Genomic DNA, 13894 nt, shown 5'->3' with positions numbered 1-13894 from the left:
TATTTTTTTCAATAATAACTACAAATAAATTCAAATAAATATAGTAAATTTAGGTAGTCATAAGCAGTCAGCCATGTAAACACCTTTAAAGTAAATACAGCACGTGTATAGGCCTTCCTGTCAGCTTGGTTTATTCAAGCAACTGTTTCACTATTATGTTGTTGTGCTGAAGATCCCTCAAGGAATTGCTCATACGATACATGTGCAACTTGCTTCTCATGCTTTGCAGACAGCGAGCGTTCCTCTCCATGATCTCCTCCAGCTTGTCCACATAGTCCCCAAACGCCTGCAGAAAGAGCAGCATTTAAAACACAACTGTACCCATTGTGTTGCATTGCATTAAATGTGTATCTTCCTCAACCATATGGGGCTGCTTGCACAGAAGGGTCTGATCCTCCTGCAGTAGAGGCTCCATCTCTTGTAGTTTGTCCCAGTGGGCCTGGATGACACACCATCTGAAACGTTTGGAGAGAGGAACGCGACAGAAAAACATAATATGAAAATGGGAACATGTGCATAAAAGTCTTAGACAGCACATAGCCAACGACTGAGGACCACAAACTTCACATTAACGCCTGTAAAACTGTGGAAAATGCTGTTTGACCCCAAATCAACTGGTGATCAAAGTCATACAAAAAAATATAAAATTATTTAGGGGGGTGGCACGGTGGTTGAGTGGTTAGCACGCAGACCTCACAGCTAGGAGACCAGGGTTCAATTTCACCCTCGGCCATCTCTGTGTGGAATTTGCATGTTCTCCCCGTGCATGCGTGGGTTTTCTCCGGGTACTCCGGTTTCCTCCCACATTCCAAAAACATGCGAGGTTAATTGGCGACTCCAAATTGTCCATAGGTATGAATGTGACTGTGAATGGTTGTTTGTCTATATGTGCCCTGTGATTGGCTGGCCCCAAGACAGCTGGGATAGGCTCCAGCACCCCCGCGACCCTCGTGAGGAAAAAGCAGTAGAAAATGAATGAATGACTATTATTAATTAGCCTATTATTACTATCATCATTATTCTTCTGATTATTACTACTACTGGTAGTAGTAGTAGGCGAGTATTAGCCTGCTTATTGGCTTGCTTATTAGCCTGCTTTTGCCCTATTATATAACATTTGTCAATTTTTTTTTGTAAAAAAAAAAAATATATATATATCAATAAAAAATATCAAATTATTTAGGGGGGTCTTAGGGTCTGAAGCCCCCCTAAAATAGGCCTAATGACGCCACTGGTATCCACTCTCCGCCTTCATACAAACATGTAATGTGGGTCTGAAAGCTGCATATATCCCTCCACAATGCAATCCAGCAGCAGAAGGCAGAGCTTGGATACGATCCTCCCTCGCCATTCCGTGTAAATATGAATACAGTAAACCTCGGATATATCGGACTCGGATATATCGGAAATTCGCTCACAACGGAGAGATAAAAAAGAACCGTTTTTTCTGTAATGCATTTCCAATAAAAATTCATTGCATATATCGGATTTTTTATAACGGATTTCGCCTATTTCGGACAAAATCTCCAGTCCCGTTCCAATGCATTTCCATTAAATTTCCCTCACATATATCGGATGGCCGCATCGTGGCGCTCCGATTCGCCGAATCGTGACAGGCCGCTATACGACATCATTTGCAGCGTTTGCAGCGTTGCCTGCGCGTCCAGGTACATTGGAAACATAGTCAAGGAAGTGCCTTTTTATAACGGATAAAATCCGATTTATGTAAAATGAAAATGTCCGTTTTACGCATATATCGGATTTATATCCGGTATATGCGTAAAACGGACATTTTCCGGTATACGCATATAACGGATTTCACTTATATCGGACAAAACCAGTGGGAACAATTGAATCCGATATATCCGAGGTTTACTGTAGTAGCATTGTTCTTGAATTATTTGTTACTAGTGTTGTATTTGTAACACGGGGGGAAGTTGACCGGAGTCAAAATCTAAGCTGATTCTAATTGCTGAATTGGGTGTCTCGGACACCCCTACCTTGAACACAACAGGACAAAAGAGGTTGGACTTACTTGGCGTGATCCATGCGGCCCACATGGCACAGTCTGACTGGAAACTCCTGGTTGACGGCTCTTGCTTTACAATTTAATTTTCCAGTACTTTCCGTTTGGGTCTGAGAAGGATGGCCTGAGAGGACTTGGAGACGCTGGTCTGTCACAGGGTTTGAGGGATTTAGCGATGACTTCAACAGAACGGGTTGTGGTTCTTGGGTTTGCTGCTCAGTGGGCTTGGCGTTACAAGTGGGATCCCGAGGACTGTCAGAGTTTTCACGCTTTGCGGGCGTGAGAAGACAGAGATATTTCTCGTTGTGGTGTCTTTGACTCATGGTGGAATCATGGCTACCCCCTTCCTGAGACATCCTGTGTGTCTTTGGTACCTGAGAGTCTCTACCCGTGGTGGACGTTTTTTTCAAAAGTCGAGGTAGGTTTTTTGATTCCTTGTTGTTTTCATGAAAGCTACACGGGACTTGGGTTACGGACTTGTCAGCAGGAGCGGTCTTGACGTCCGTCTTCTGGATGCTGTGGGCCAACAGTAGGCTGTCAGTCCATAAGCCATCAAGCGAGGGATCCATTTCCAACGAGTCCTCACCAGTCTCGTCAGAGTTAGAGTACCCCAAATCGGCCTCCTCTGGTTCCGTTGTCGCCACCTGAGCCCACCTTGTTTGTTCCCTTTCAGCCCTGTCTTTCCCAACAGCGTCGCTCTCCTCATCTTTAAAAGGCGAAGGCGTACCATTGCTTCCGATCCCGCTATCGTACACATTCAACATGTCCTTCAAACCACGATACATTCGGTCTGAAAACGAGATGGAGGATGAAGCTTGAGATGACAGCGACTGTCGGCTCGATGAAGATGAGTTGAGTGAGAACGGCACAAACTTTTGCAGCTGCTGGTGATACTGGTGCAGGTGCATCTCTGCATTCCTCTGGTCCACCATCACCACGTCATCGTCATCATCATCATTATCCCTTTCGGGTTTGTATTGGTTTTCTTGCTTCCGCCAATGATCACGCTTGTCTTCTCTTTTGCAACCATCACCTTTTTCCGCTTGTTCAGGCCAGACCCAGCGTTTGGCCTTGTCGCTTCTTTCTTCGTCTGATCTGCTGGTCTTCGGTGTGGAACAGTGCATCATGTACGCCGGGGCTTTCTTTGGGGTGGGGGAAATGGTGCCACAAGACGCTCTCTGTGTCGCCATTTTTGGCTTCTTTGGGAGACTTTTATCTCTTGTGACATTCCCATTGGTGCATTTGGAAAGAGACGTGGTTCTGTTTTCTTTTCCTCCGTGAGCCCTCAACTCCTTCACACTGTGGTAAGTACAGTAGCATCATTAAAATATTTACACTTTTCAATCAGCTATCCAAATACTTTATTCACTCCTATTACTCCTATACCCACTATATTAGAAAGTGGGCTTCGTTCGTAGTTACGAAGCACCAATCATACCACCCATCGCACAGACTGTTTGCCCTCCTACCCTCAGGGAGGCGCTATAGGAGCTTATCACATACTACAGTATTAATTGTCCCTGTACCCTAGAAAGCGCCCATGAATGATACGGGAAAAGGCCGAAATGATACTGTGTCAAAGCCCAGGGCAGTGATACTGATAAAATATAGAGTTTAACCATGTCCAGTATCAGCCCCCGTAGCTGTCCACTCAGAGCGCGCTGCTCTGGTATCGTGCCCGTGAAACAACCAATCAGAGAACAGCACACGAGTGCTTAGTGCCTAGTGCTTCTCCAGCCACCAAAAAACCCAAACTTGATTAATGGAACTTTAATTGTCAGACATTGATAAGATAAGACTGTTGATAAAATATTATTGTTGAAATATTTTTGCAATTATTGTGTTTACACTGTTTAGATATAATACATGTAATAAACTGAACATTTTCTGGAAACAAAATGGTCTTTTGATTAAATAGTACGTGATAATAAGCTCATGATTAAATAGTATGTGGTAATAAGATCATCACATGGTTTGTCTGGTATCAGGCCCAGTATCATGCCCCCGCGTGCTAGTATCGGCCCTCGACCTTCGGTCTCTGATACTGACACTTGGGGGCATGATACCTGGCCTGATACCAGACAAACCATGTGATAACCTATAATTACGGACAAGAACCACCAGGTTCAGGAACAGCTTTTTCCCCAACAGCTGTCTCCTTGTTGAACTCTGTTCCCCATTGCCCACCCCTTCCACTAATTACACCCCCCCCCCCGCTTAACTCTGCCCCCCCAATCACTTCATTGCACTACTTCATTGTACATATTACTGTTATATCTTGTTGCATTCATAGATCATACTGTTTATAATTTATATAATCTGCAATAGGCGGCACGGTGGTCTAATGGTTAGCGCGCAGACCTCACAGCTAAGAGGATCAGGGCCCGATTCCAGCCTCGGCCATCTTTGTGTGGAGTTTGCATGTTCTCCCCGTGCATGCGTGGGTTTTCTCCGGGTACTCCGGTTTCCTCCCACATTCCAAAAACATGCTAGGTTAATTGGCGACTCCAAATTGTCCATAGGTATGAATGTGAGTGTGAATGGTTGTTTGTCTATATGTGCCCTGTGATTGGCTGGCAACCAGTCCAGGGTGTACCCCGCCTCTCGCCCGAAGACAGCTGGGATAGACTCCAGCACCCCCGCGACCCTCGTGAGGAAAAAGCGGTAGAAAATGAATGAATGAATGAATGAGTGTAAAGGTGACTATAGGGCTTCTATTTCATGTCTACAGGGCTCTAATAATGGCAAAATTGTACTTAAAACATTATAAAAGGTTTTCTACACTGTAACTATGGAAATATAAAATAATATAAGACAAAAAATGCTTGCTGAAACGTGAGATATCTTTTGTAAGATGATCATTTCCCTTACCGGTCAGCATATCGCAGTGTGTTCAGTGTGTGTTCTGTGGCAATGTGACCGGGTGAGATGTTGGCAATCATGCAAGTCATTGAATTACCAACAAACGAGTCTTTCAAGACCTGGAACACAAAATATTAAAAGGTACAAAATACAGAAAAAGACAAATAACACAAACCAGGAAAGTCTTGGTACCTGAGTAAGTTTGCTTTGTCGGAAAGGTGTATGCCGCTGCTCTTGATCGAGGGAGCGGATGCATTCTTTAAGCTGAGAAAGACGAATGATCAGTGTACTTCAATGATCAGTGTACTTCAATGAATGCGCTTTAGTAAAGGGTTTCTGGTAGCTTACAGCCAGCAGACTCTGGTTGATCTCCGCTGCCTCCATGCGGGTCTGCCAGTCTGTTGCTTTGGTGTCCGACGCCCTCTCACTCCCCGCCAAGTCAATGAACCACATTCTAAACACACACAAGCATAAAAATATTCATTCAGTCAGTCAGTATTAGACATTGTGATTGGTCTCTTACCTGCCAATGATCTGCTGGCTTGCAGATCTGAGCTGAATCTGAAGCAAGGCGTGGGAACGAGACGAGAGCGGATTCACGCCACTGACCCTCATGCTACGTGCCGCTAAACCCTGTGCCATCACCTGCAAACCCAAGAGACAGATTTTACATATATGTTTAAAAAATTACAAATATATATTTATGTTATTTTAGTACACATTATTTCCAGGCTATTATTTCGCACATATGCTGGGGTCGAATTTGGCATCTTTTGGGTACTTTTATTATTTTATGTAAATGAGTATAAATATATAAGTATTTATATATAAGTAATTCTAAAATATTAAAAATAAAAATAAAAATAAAAATAAAAATAAAAATAAAAATAAAAATAAAAATAAAAATAAAAATAAAAATAAAAATAAAAATAAAAATAAAAATAAAAATAAAAATAAAAATAAAAATAAAAATAAAAATAAAAATAAAAATAAAAATAAAAATAAAAATAAAAATAAAAATAAAAATAAAAATAAAAATAAAAATAAAAATAAAAATAAAAATAAAAATAAAAATAAAAATAAAAATAAAAATAAAAATAAAAATAAAAATAAAAATAAAAATAAAAATAAAAATAAAAATAAAAATAAAAATAAAAATAAAAATAAAAATAAAAATAAAAAAATGCGAAATGCAAAATGGGAGATGAATGTCAATGAGAAAATGTGAATGAGAAAATGAAAATGAAATACAAAAAAATTAAAAAATTAAAAAAATTAAAAAAATTAAAAAAATAAAAAATAAAAAATAAAAAATAAAAAATAAAAAATAAAAAATAAAAAATAAAAAATAAAAAATAAAAAATAAAAAATAAAAAATAAAAAATAAAAAATTAAAAATTAAAAATTAAAAATTAAAAATTAAAAATTAAAAATTAAAAATTAAAAATTATCGCCTTGTAAGAACATGCCCACCCCTTATGTTAAGTTGTATGTTGTATTTTTTTTTACTCCAGCATCACGACAAAATTTTGGACAACACACAAAGCCGTTGTTAATCATGTAGTCAAACCTTCATCAGTGAGTTGACCGAGTCCACTCTGACATCACAAAGTCCCGTAATGTGAACCACGTTGTGACCATCCTCCCTCACAAACAACCTAGCAAACACAGGAAGATGAAGGAGACACATGCAGCATCGTAGAAGCACATTCAAAGCATTCTAAAGCGCTCCATGCACCTTTTCCTGTTGTTCAGCAGGTCATAGACCTGGCGACAGTAGATCTCACAGAAGCTGACGTACACCAGCAGGTGGCTGTGTGAGGCCGACAGGTGCGCAAAGATGTCCTGGACCGCCAGGACGTACAAGCCCGGATCGTCGAGAGAGGAACCCATCATGGTGTGAGTCTTACCCGCACCCGTCTGTCCGAAGGCAAAACAGGTGGCCTTGCCCCTACACACACACACACACACACACACACACTAGGGGTGTGAATCTCAGCACTGAGGACGATTTGATACACATCTCGATGCCCTGCCAGCGATACGATACTTTAACGATACATGGAATTTTCTGGCGATACGATACGATTCACACTCTTCACGATAGGATGCGATAATCATTTAGTTCAAATCAATGCACTCCGATATGATATGGTGCAATTTCTTGCGATATGATGCAATTCAACATGATGCAAATAAGCAACAGAAAAAATGGAATTCAATATGGTCCTACAAAAAGGATTTTGCTTTATTCCTTTTAGGCACTTGGCAGTAAATTCAACTAAAGTGCAGAGGAGCAGAAATTGGAAAACAACTTCTACCCTTTTTAAATTGTTTCACAATTCAGGAAGAAGCCAACTGCTCTACTGTTCTAATGTCACCTGCTGTGCTGAACCCTTGTTCAGATGGGGGGGGGGGGACTTGTTGCAGGGACGTACAAATAGCTCCTGGACAATTTGGAAAGCAGCGGAAAAGATCCACTTGTTCTGACCTGATTTGCTTGGCTTCTGTCCGTATTCAATACAAAATGCGAAATAATGATGGTGCATTCATGGCGCCTGGGGGAAACAGCATATGGAGTGAAGTTGAACATTAACAAAACGGCGCTTGCATCGGATTTTACCGATACCCACAAACGCATCGCAAAAAGCAAGTGGAAAAATGACAAATAAAGCATCATGTTGTGTTCATGTGCTGGTTTTTCGTCAGGAAAATAAAGAGTATTTTTGTCTTGATGATAAAAGCATGCGGAAAGCATACCCGTTGAGCATGTGCTGCACAAGAGGATACGCCGTTTTCTTATACACCTCTTCGTTGGAATGATGCTCACCAAAAACCTGGTCAAAGTAGAAAGGATGCTGCAAAACAAGGAGCCAGAATTAGCTGTCAATCAAGACGTGGGTGTTTATTGTGTGTACCGTATCTACCTGTAAAATGTACTGAGTGAGGTCCACGGCTTCTTTGCCCTCTTCAACAATCACACACTCGGCACTGGGCGTCATCACAACGTCCGGCTCTTCTGTCCGTCTCTCTGCTGGGGTCAGAGGTCGCTTCCTCACGCAAACGAGAATCCTCGGCCCGTAGGTTTGCCTTAAATGCAGAAGCAAGGCAGTCTAAATCACTGGTGAATGGACTCCCATATGCAGATATAGAACATCAGGTTTGAAGGAAACAGCAGCATAGAGAGGGACGTGACCAAAATAGGAACGCCCATCCGTGTACTACACCTGGTGCGAGTTTGGTACTGATCGGATGATTGTTGTTGATCATGTAAAATCCCCACAGAATCTCAGTGTCGCATAAAAATTGTGGACTTCCTGTTTGTTTTCAGGCATGGGTTGTGCCTGTCTAGTGAAAGGTTTCAGGTTGGCGTTGCCACATACGTAGCTGTCATACTGTCAAATATGAGTGTATACGTGACTATAGGGGTGTTATTTCAAGTCCAGCGGACTAAAATAATGACAAAAATTATATTTAGAAAGTCTGAAGAAAGGATGAAGAGTCTTGAACCAGTCATGATGTGCTATATATATCACTATATTGACACTTACTATGGTACACATTATAAAATAAAAAATAAAAAATAAAAAATAAAAAATAAAAAATAAAAAATAAAAAATAAAAAATAAAAAATTAACCAAATTAAAAATTAAAAATTAAAAATTAAAAATTAAAAATTAAAAATTAAAAATTAAAAATTAAAAATTAAAAATTAAAAATTAAAAATTAAAAATTAAAAATTAAAAATTAAAAATTAAAAATTAAAAATTAAAAATTAAAAACGATATTAGGAAAGCAGGAAGTGAACAAATGTAACCGTTACTGATTGTAAAAGTACCAAATGAGGGGTAGGATTTAATAAGCTTCTTATTTTCGATTGTCAGTAATTAAAGCAAATCAGGCATTCACTGGAGCAGACAACTCACTTTTTTGAAGCAACGGGTTGCAGCGGTAGTCCGTAGTTGTATCCCGGTTTTCTCTTTGCTTCATAAACAGGTGTTGGTTTCGTAAAGTGTCCACCATGTTGTTTGGTATTTCTTCTATCCGGAAATGTCTTCTCCACTGGCTGGTTGCTGAGTGCTTTGGGTTTCGGGTGATGGGACGAGGCGTTTCTCTGTGAATGAGTATTGTACATGGACAATTGTCTGGTGATGTCTGGCTTGGTGGGCGGAGCAGCCGGCCTGTGGCTGCTGCTCCGTCCACGCGGCTGGTAATCATCATCAAGACGCCTGCGGAGGCGGTGAGGCAAAACCGCCACGTTGAGCTTCGTTCGGGCAGCATCCTGGTCATTTTTCATAATAGTATCCACCACGGTGGCTTTTCCATCACGCACATCAGAATCCTGTCCGAGTCCTAACCCAATCCCCTCCTGCTCCAACGTTTTGACCAGATGCACCAGACTCAAGAGACGACTCTTGTCTTCATTTGTGCGGATCTCCAACATGGGGAGGTCCTCCGAGGTGATGCATAAGAGGTGCGCCGCGTGGCGGATTCCCATGCAGGTGAAGCTGAAAGGAAAGGGATACTTGATGAGTCGTCACGCGGCGTCTGGACGTTAGTGAGCATTTTTACCGCTCGTAGCGATGCTGAAGTCCTACTGCCTTCAGGCACTCAAAGAGGCCGAGCTTCATGGCGCTGTTTCTGGTCTCCAGGGCCTCCACTTTCCTCCACAGACCCTGGGAGAGAGGAGGCAGATATTTGAATTTTGTCAAATATAATATTTTTGTCATGAAAAACCTCTCCTACCGCCGCCATGTTGACAATACGTCCGTCCTGATGTCCCGCCCTCGTCAATCAATCCGTCAATCCGGGTGACTGCCGGGTCATCACAGTACTGTTGAGGCACAAGGCACACAAGACATGAATACCGAACACCTCGGCTCAACTGGACGACATGGCAGACATGGCATCTGTAAAGCTGACATGTAGAGTGGCGTTTCAAGCCTTTAATTAATTAACTAGCATTAACGACCCCATAATATATGTCATGGAGATTGACTTATGTGAGTCATAAAGACCCAAATATATTTGCATACCAATTATTTTATGTTGCATAATTTATGTCCGAAAAATATATAAAAACACATGCATGCATTTTTTTTATATTTATTTATATATACATAATATTAAATAATTCATAATATTTTATAATATAATACATTTTTTTAAATAACAGAAATGTTTCATAATATACAAGAAAGTAACAATAAAATCAGATTATGGCATTTATTAGTATTAGTAGTATAATTTACAAAAAATCTTACATATTTTATATTTAGATTTTAATGTTTTTAATTTTTAATTAAGATGTTAATTAATTTAATTTAATTTAGATTAATTTAAGATTTTAATTCTTTAAGTTGTGTTTTGTGGGCCTTGATTTTTTCATATGATTGAATTAAATAGGCACCCGGTACTCTCTAGTACTATAATTTATAAAAAATCTTACATATTTTATATTTACATTTTAATGTTTTTAATTCTTAAGATGTTAATTAATTTAATTTAGATTAATTTAAGATTTTAATTCTTTAAGTTGTGTTTTGTGGGCCTTGATTTTTTCATATCATTGAATTAAATAGGCATCCGGTACTCTCTAGTACTATAATTTATAAAAAATCTTACATATTTTATATTTAGATTTTAATGTTTTTAATTCTTAGGATGTTAATTAATTTAATTTAGATTAATTTAAGATTTTAATTCTTTAAGTTGTGTTTTGTGGGCCTTGAATTTGTCACGCCATTGAATTAAATAGGCACCTGGTACTCTCTGTAGGTGAGTACATACACTCCACAGGTACAAAAATATGGTAGAATTATAAAGAAAAAGAGAAAGTAACATCATTGTTTGAATTTTGCAAGGAAAAGCAATACTTACCCCAGCGACTTGCATGCCTGCATGCAGGGGAGCATACGCAGCACACAGGCGGCGTTATGAGCCCACTCAACGACACAGAGGAAGATCGTAATATGTTGTCGGAACGTGTACCGCGAACGTCCTTTGACGCATCCTCGAGGGACAATCGTTGACTTATGTCGAGAGCAAAAAGTTGCAGCACACTTATAAAAAACAAAGCTAATGCTGTGGGGATACTGGCGAATAATAATATAACTTTAAAGAAGCAATGGAACGTTGATTAAATTACTCGCTATCTCTGACGTGTACGAATTCACAAAGTATCACAAAGTCGATATACGACCTTGGTCTCCATGGTAACGGTAATGCTGGGCGTCAAAGAGATATTTTATCCCAAGTGAAATCTTACACACACGGCAGAAGAGGATAATCCAATATTAGAGTTGACTTATCTCGGTCAAGCAGGGCAGATGTCTTGAGATTCCACAGATGGGGGTATTTTTATGCTAACTCTTACTCGCAATGTATAAGAAGCATATATAATGTTGCTATGCTGTCACAGGCAACAGAGCTGGCTTTTTTTTATTTATGACCGAAATACGGAAATAACTATGCGGTAGAGTTTCAGTGGGACAATAATAAAGGAAACACAAAACCGCTTCCGGACCGTATTGGAGGTAGCACACAACAACGAGTTCCTCCGCTGCTAGCGAGTTAAGCTAATCTTCACAGCCACTTTTGCGCTGAAATTTAGTTTGCTTTTCGTTAACTTCGAATGTCGAGTTATGGAGAAAAATAAGATATATAATATGGGACCAGCATTATAAAGTATGTGGTTTTATTCTCGTTGTAATTTTGCCAGAGTTACCGCCACACTTGTCTTTTAGCACACCGTTCCCATCAGCACTTTCATGTGTTTTCTGGTTTCGTTTGTTCACTTAGCAAAAACACACATTTTTAATGATCACGTTTAGTTTCGTTAAATATATCAAACCATCGAGTAATGGAGAAAAATAAGATATATAATATGGGAACAGCATTATAAAGTATGTGGTTTTATTCTCGTTGTAATTTTGCCAGAGTTACCGCCACACTTGTCTTTTAGCACACCGTTCCCATCAGCACTTTCATGTGTTTTTTGGTTTCGTTTGTTCACGTAACAAAAACACATATTTTTAATTATCACGTTTAGTTTTGTGAAAGATATCAAACTCGCTTTTTACATTTTCTGTCGCCGGTCAGTCTGGAAGGATTTGTGTAAAATATAGCGTTTTGCCTGTCAATGGCGCGTCCTATGGAGGGATCGATACTTCCATGACCGCCCCACACCATCTTCTCCGCCACTTGGTGTCCTCATGGTCTTTTCGTGTACTCCTCGGATTGTGCCACTTGACCCCCCATTTTTCCACAGACCTTGAACGACCACACGCAGCGCATGCGCACATAGCATCCAGAGCAGTGCCAGGCATCATTTTATGGAAGCTTCCTTCACCAAACTGTGAACTCGTGCTGCCTTTTATAAATTCACACATTTGAATTTTTCTGCATTTTTGTTCTTCAGCAGGACAACAAGTGGCCAACATGTCCTCTGAGGATGAGACCTCCTCTCCTTCTCCTCCCTCCTCATCTCAAATGCCCCCGCCCTCCTCTCACTACGTGGGGAAGAGGGATGACATCATCAGATGCGGTCATGTCACCAAGCTAGTCAATGGATGCAGAGACGTGCTAGTCCTCTACCACGAGGGGAAGTTCCACGCCATGGACATGCGCTGTTACCGTAAGGAAGAGTGGGATCTGGAATGGGATCTGGATGTCAAACTGACCGTGATGATTTTGCTTTGACAGATGCAGGTGGAGCATTAGAGCATGGAGACATTGAGGTGAGTTATATACAAATAACAATACAATAGTACGAGTATTACATCTTTCCATTTCTGCATGCTTGGCCGCCGTCAGGAGTTCAATGGCCGGGCGTGTATCGTGTGTCCGTGGCACAAGTACAAGATCACGCTAGCGGAAGGCGAAGGGCTCTATCAGGCCGTGGACAACCCAACCGTCAAACCTCTGAGGACACATTGGCGCTCCAAGGGTGTCAAGCAGAGAATCCACAAGATCACAGAAGTGGACAAGGACGTGTATGTCACGCTGAACGACTCCCAGGAGGCGGTGGAATCGGACTACTACCAGACGGGGAGATACAGGGCCAACTTATGCAAGGTTCAGGTCAAGAAAGTCCACTGACAGACACAATAAGGGATGTCTTGGATGTGTCACTTCACATCATTTCCAAACTATTCACTTAAATCCTAAATGTTTGTTTTTAAGGTGTCCCAATCGCAACTGAGTAGGTGTGGTCAGGGGTAGAATAAGAATGCCAATTTACCATATACACAATCTTGGGATTTATAGTCATTTATTAAAAGACACTTTCAGACTGCACTCGAAAAATAAATGTTTAGCCTCAACAACAAAAAATCAACGCAACAGTTTCCATTAGTCTTTCTTAGTTACGACAACTTAATTTGAAATTGCTTTGAACCAACAAACAATATTGCATTGCACAAATTAGCGTTTCCTCTTGCCTAATGCTTACTGAATAATTGTTGTCATAGGGACAAGTTTTTAAGTTCGTAACTCAAGGAAATATGTTAAGTCAACTGACTTAATCATTTTATTCAAAGTAGTTTAATTTGTTGTCTACTTAATTATAATAACAATGCACACAGCTTTTTAAGTAGCAGTAACTTAATATATATACTGTGTGTGTGTGTGTGTGTTATGTTACCAAGCTAATTTTATTAAGTCATGGCAACTTGAATTTTGTTTTAAGCTTACCAACAATAAAATTTGAGTGTATATGACATTCTAAATTAAGTTCATGTAATAGCCAACATTATTATTTGAACATAACTTAAAAAATAAAGTTAGCAACTTAGAAAGTTTATCTAAATCAATTAATTACATTTTTTACATTGCATTTATGTATTAAATCAAGTGGTGTCAACAGATACTCTGAATTACTTTTTAGAGTGTGTGATATTGCAAAGCAAATATGGTAATGTCTACAAATTGACCTATTTACTAGCAGTTTGTGCTGTTTTTGTAATTTCTAATCATTTAAATTGCAATTCTGTGTTCTTATTTGTA

At 39.8% G+C, this 13894-nt stretch overlaps 2 protein-coding genes across 6 annotated transcripts; one reads left to right on the top strand and one right to left on the bottom strand.

Annotated features, from left to right (window-relative positions):
- Positions 1 to 8: 8 nt before the first annotated feature.
- LOC131127667 (kinesin-like protein KIF24) lies at positions 9 to 12484 on the bottom strand. 3 transcript variants are annotated; one of them, XM_058069773.1, is made up of 16 exons: positions 10880 to 12484; positions 10769 to 10785; positions 9635 to 9722; positions 9461 to 9564; positions 8815 to 9396; positions 7816 to 7978; positions 7649 to 7746; positions 6627 to 6839; positions 6459 to 6546; positions 5412 to 5533; positions 5237 to 5342; positions 5081 to 5152; positions 4898 to 5007; positions 2036 to 3325; positions 362 to 455; positions 9 to 286 (listed from the first exon to the last, which is right to left on the bottom strand). In XM_058069773.1, the coding sequence occupies exons 3-16, from the start codon at positions 9641 to 9643 to the stop codon at positions 131 to 133; spliced, it is 3207 nt and encodes a 1068-aa protein (XP_057925756.1). In that variant the 5' UTR covers positions 9644 to 9722; positions 10769 to 10785; positions 10880 to 12484; the 3' UTR covers positions 9 to 130. The 3 variants fall into 3 exon arrangements, with proteins under 3 accessions (XP_057925756.1, XP_057925755.1, XP_057925758.1); XM_058069772.1 differs by having other exon boundaries at positions 10769 to 12484; XM_058069775.1 differs by lacking the exon at positions 10769 to 10785 and having other exon boundaries at positions 11971 to 12484.
- On the top strand, positions 10933 to 13821 carry LOC131127673 (Rieske domain-containing protein). Of its 3 annotated transcripts, none has more exons than XM_058069786.1 (4): positions 10933 to 11575; positions 12312 to 12524; positions 12593 to 12627; positions 12704 to 13821. In XM_058069786.1, exons 2-4 carry the CDS (start codon positions 12329 to 12331, stop codon positions 12986 to 12988), a joined length of 516 nt encoding a protein of 171 aa, XP_057925769.1. In that variant the 5' UTR covers positions 10933 to 11575; positions 12312 to 12328; the 3' UTR covers positions 12989 to 13821. The 3 variants fall into 3 exon arrangements, with proteins under 3 accessions (XP_057925769.1, XP_057925768.1, XP_057925770.1); XM_058069785.1 differs by having other exon boundaries at positions 10937 to 11575; positions 12309 to 12524; XM_058069787.1 differs by having other exon boundaries at positions 11418 to 11424; positions 12309 to 12524.
- The last annotated feature ends 73 nt before the right edge of the window (positions 13822 to 13894 follow it).

The sequence above is a fragment of the Doryrhamphus excisus genome, chromosome 4 (assembly GCF_030265055.1).
Source record: "Doryrhamphus excisus isolate RoL2022-K1 chromosome 4, RoL_Dexc_1.0, whole genome shotgun sequence".
NCBI classification, from domain to species: Eukaryota; Metazoa; Chordata; class Actinopteri; order Syngnathiformes; family Syngnathidae; genus Doryrhamphus; species Doryrhamphus excisus.
Note: the sequence above shows the minus strand (reverse complement) of the source record. Positions and strands in the feature narration are given on the sequence as shown.

What these genes read in the sequence shown, in the direction of transcription:
- LOC131127667 (XM_058069772.1), bottom strand. An exon ending in GTGCAGCACATGCTCAACGG is followed by an intron (nt 6,840 to 7,648) that starts GTATGCTTTCCG and finishes GTGTGTGTGTAG; the next exon opens with GGGCAAGGCCACCTGTTTTG. An exon ending in GACAAAGCAAACTTACTCAG is followed by an intron (nt 5,008 to 5,080) that starts GTACCAAGACTT and finishes TTTGTGTTCCAG; the next exon opens with GTCTTGAAAGACTCGTTTGT.
- LOC131127673 (XM_058069786.1), top strand. Translation starts at nt 12,329, where the DNA reads ATGTCCTCTGAGGATGAGACCTCCTCTCCTTCTCCTCCCTCCTCATCT. An exon ending in CATGGACATGCGCTGTTACC is followed by an intron (nt 12,525 to 12,592) that starts GTAAGGAAGAGT and finishes TTGCTTTGACAG; the next exon opens with ATGCAGGTGGAGCATTAGAG. An exon ending in TAGAGCATGGAGACATTGAG is followed by an intron (nt 12,628 to 12,703) that starts GTGAGTTATATA and finishes GGCCGCCGTCAG; the next exon opens with GAGTTCAATGGCCGGGCGTG.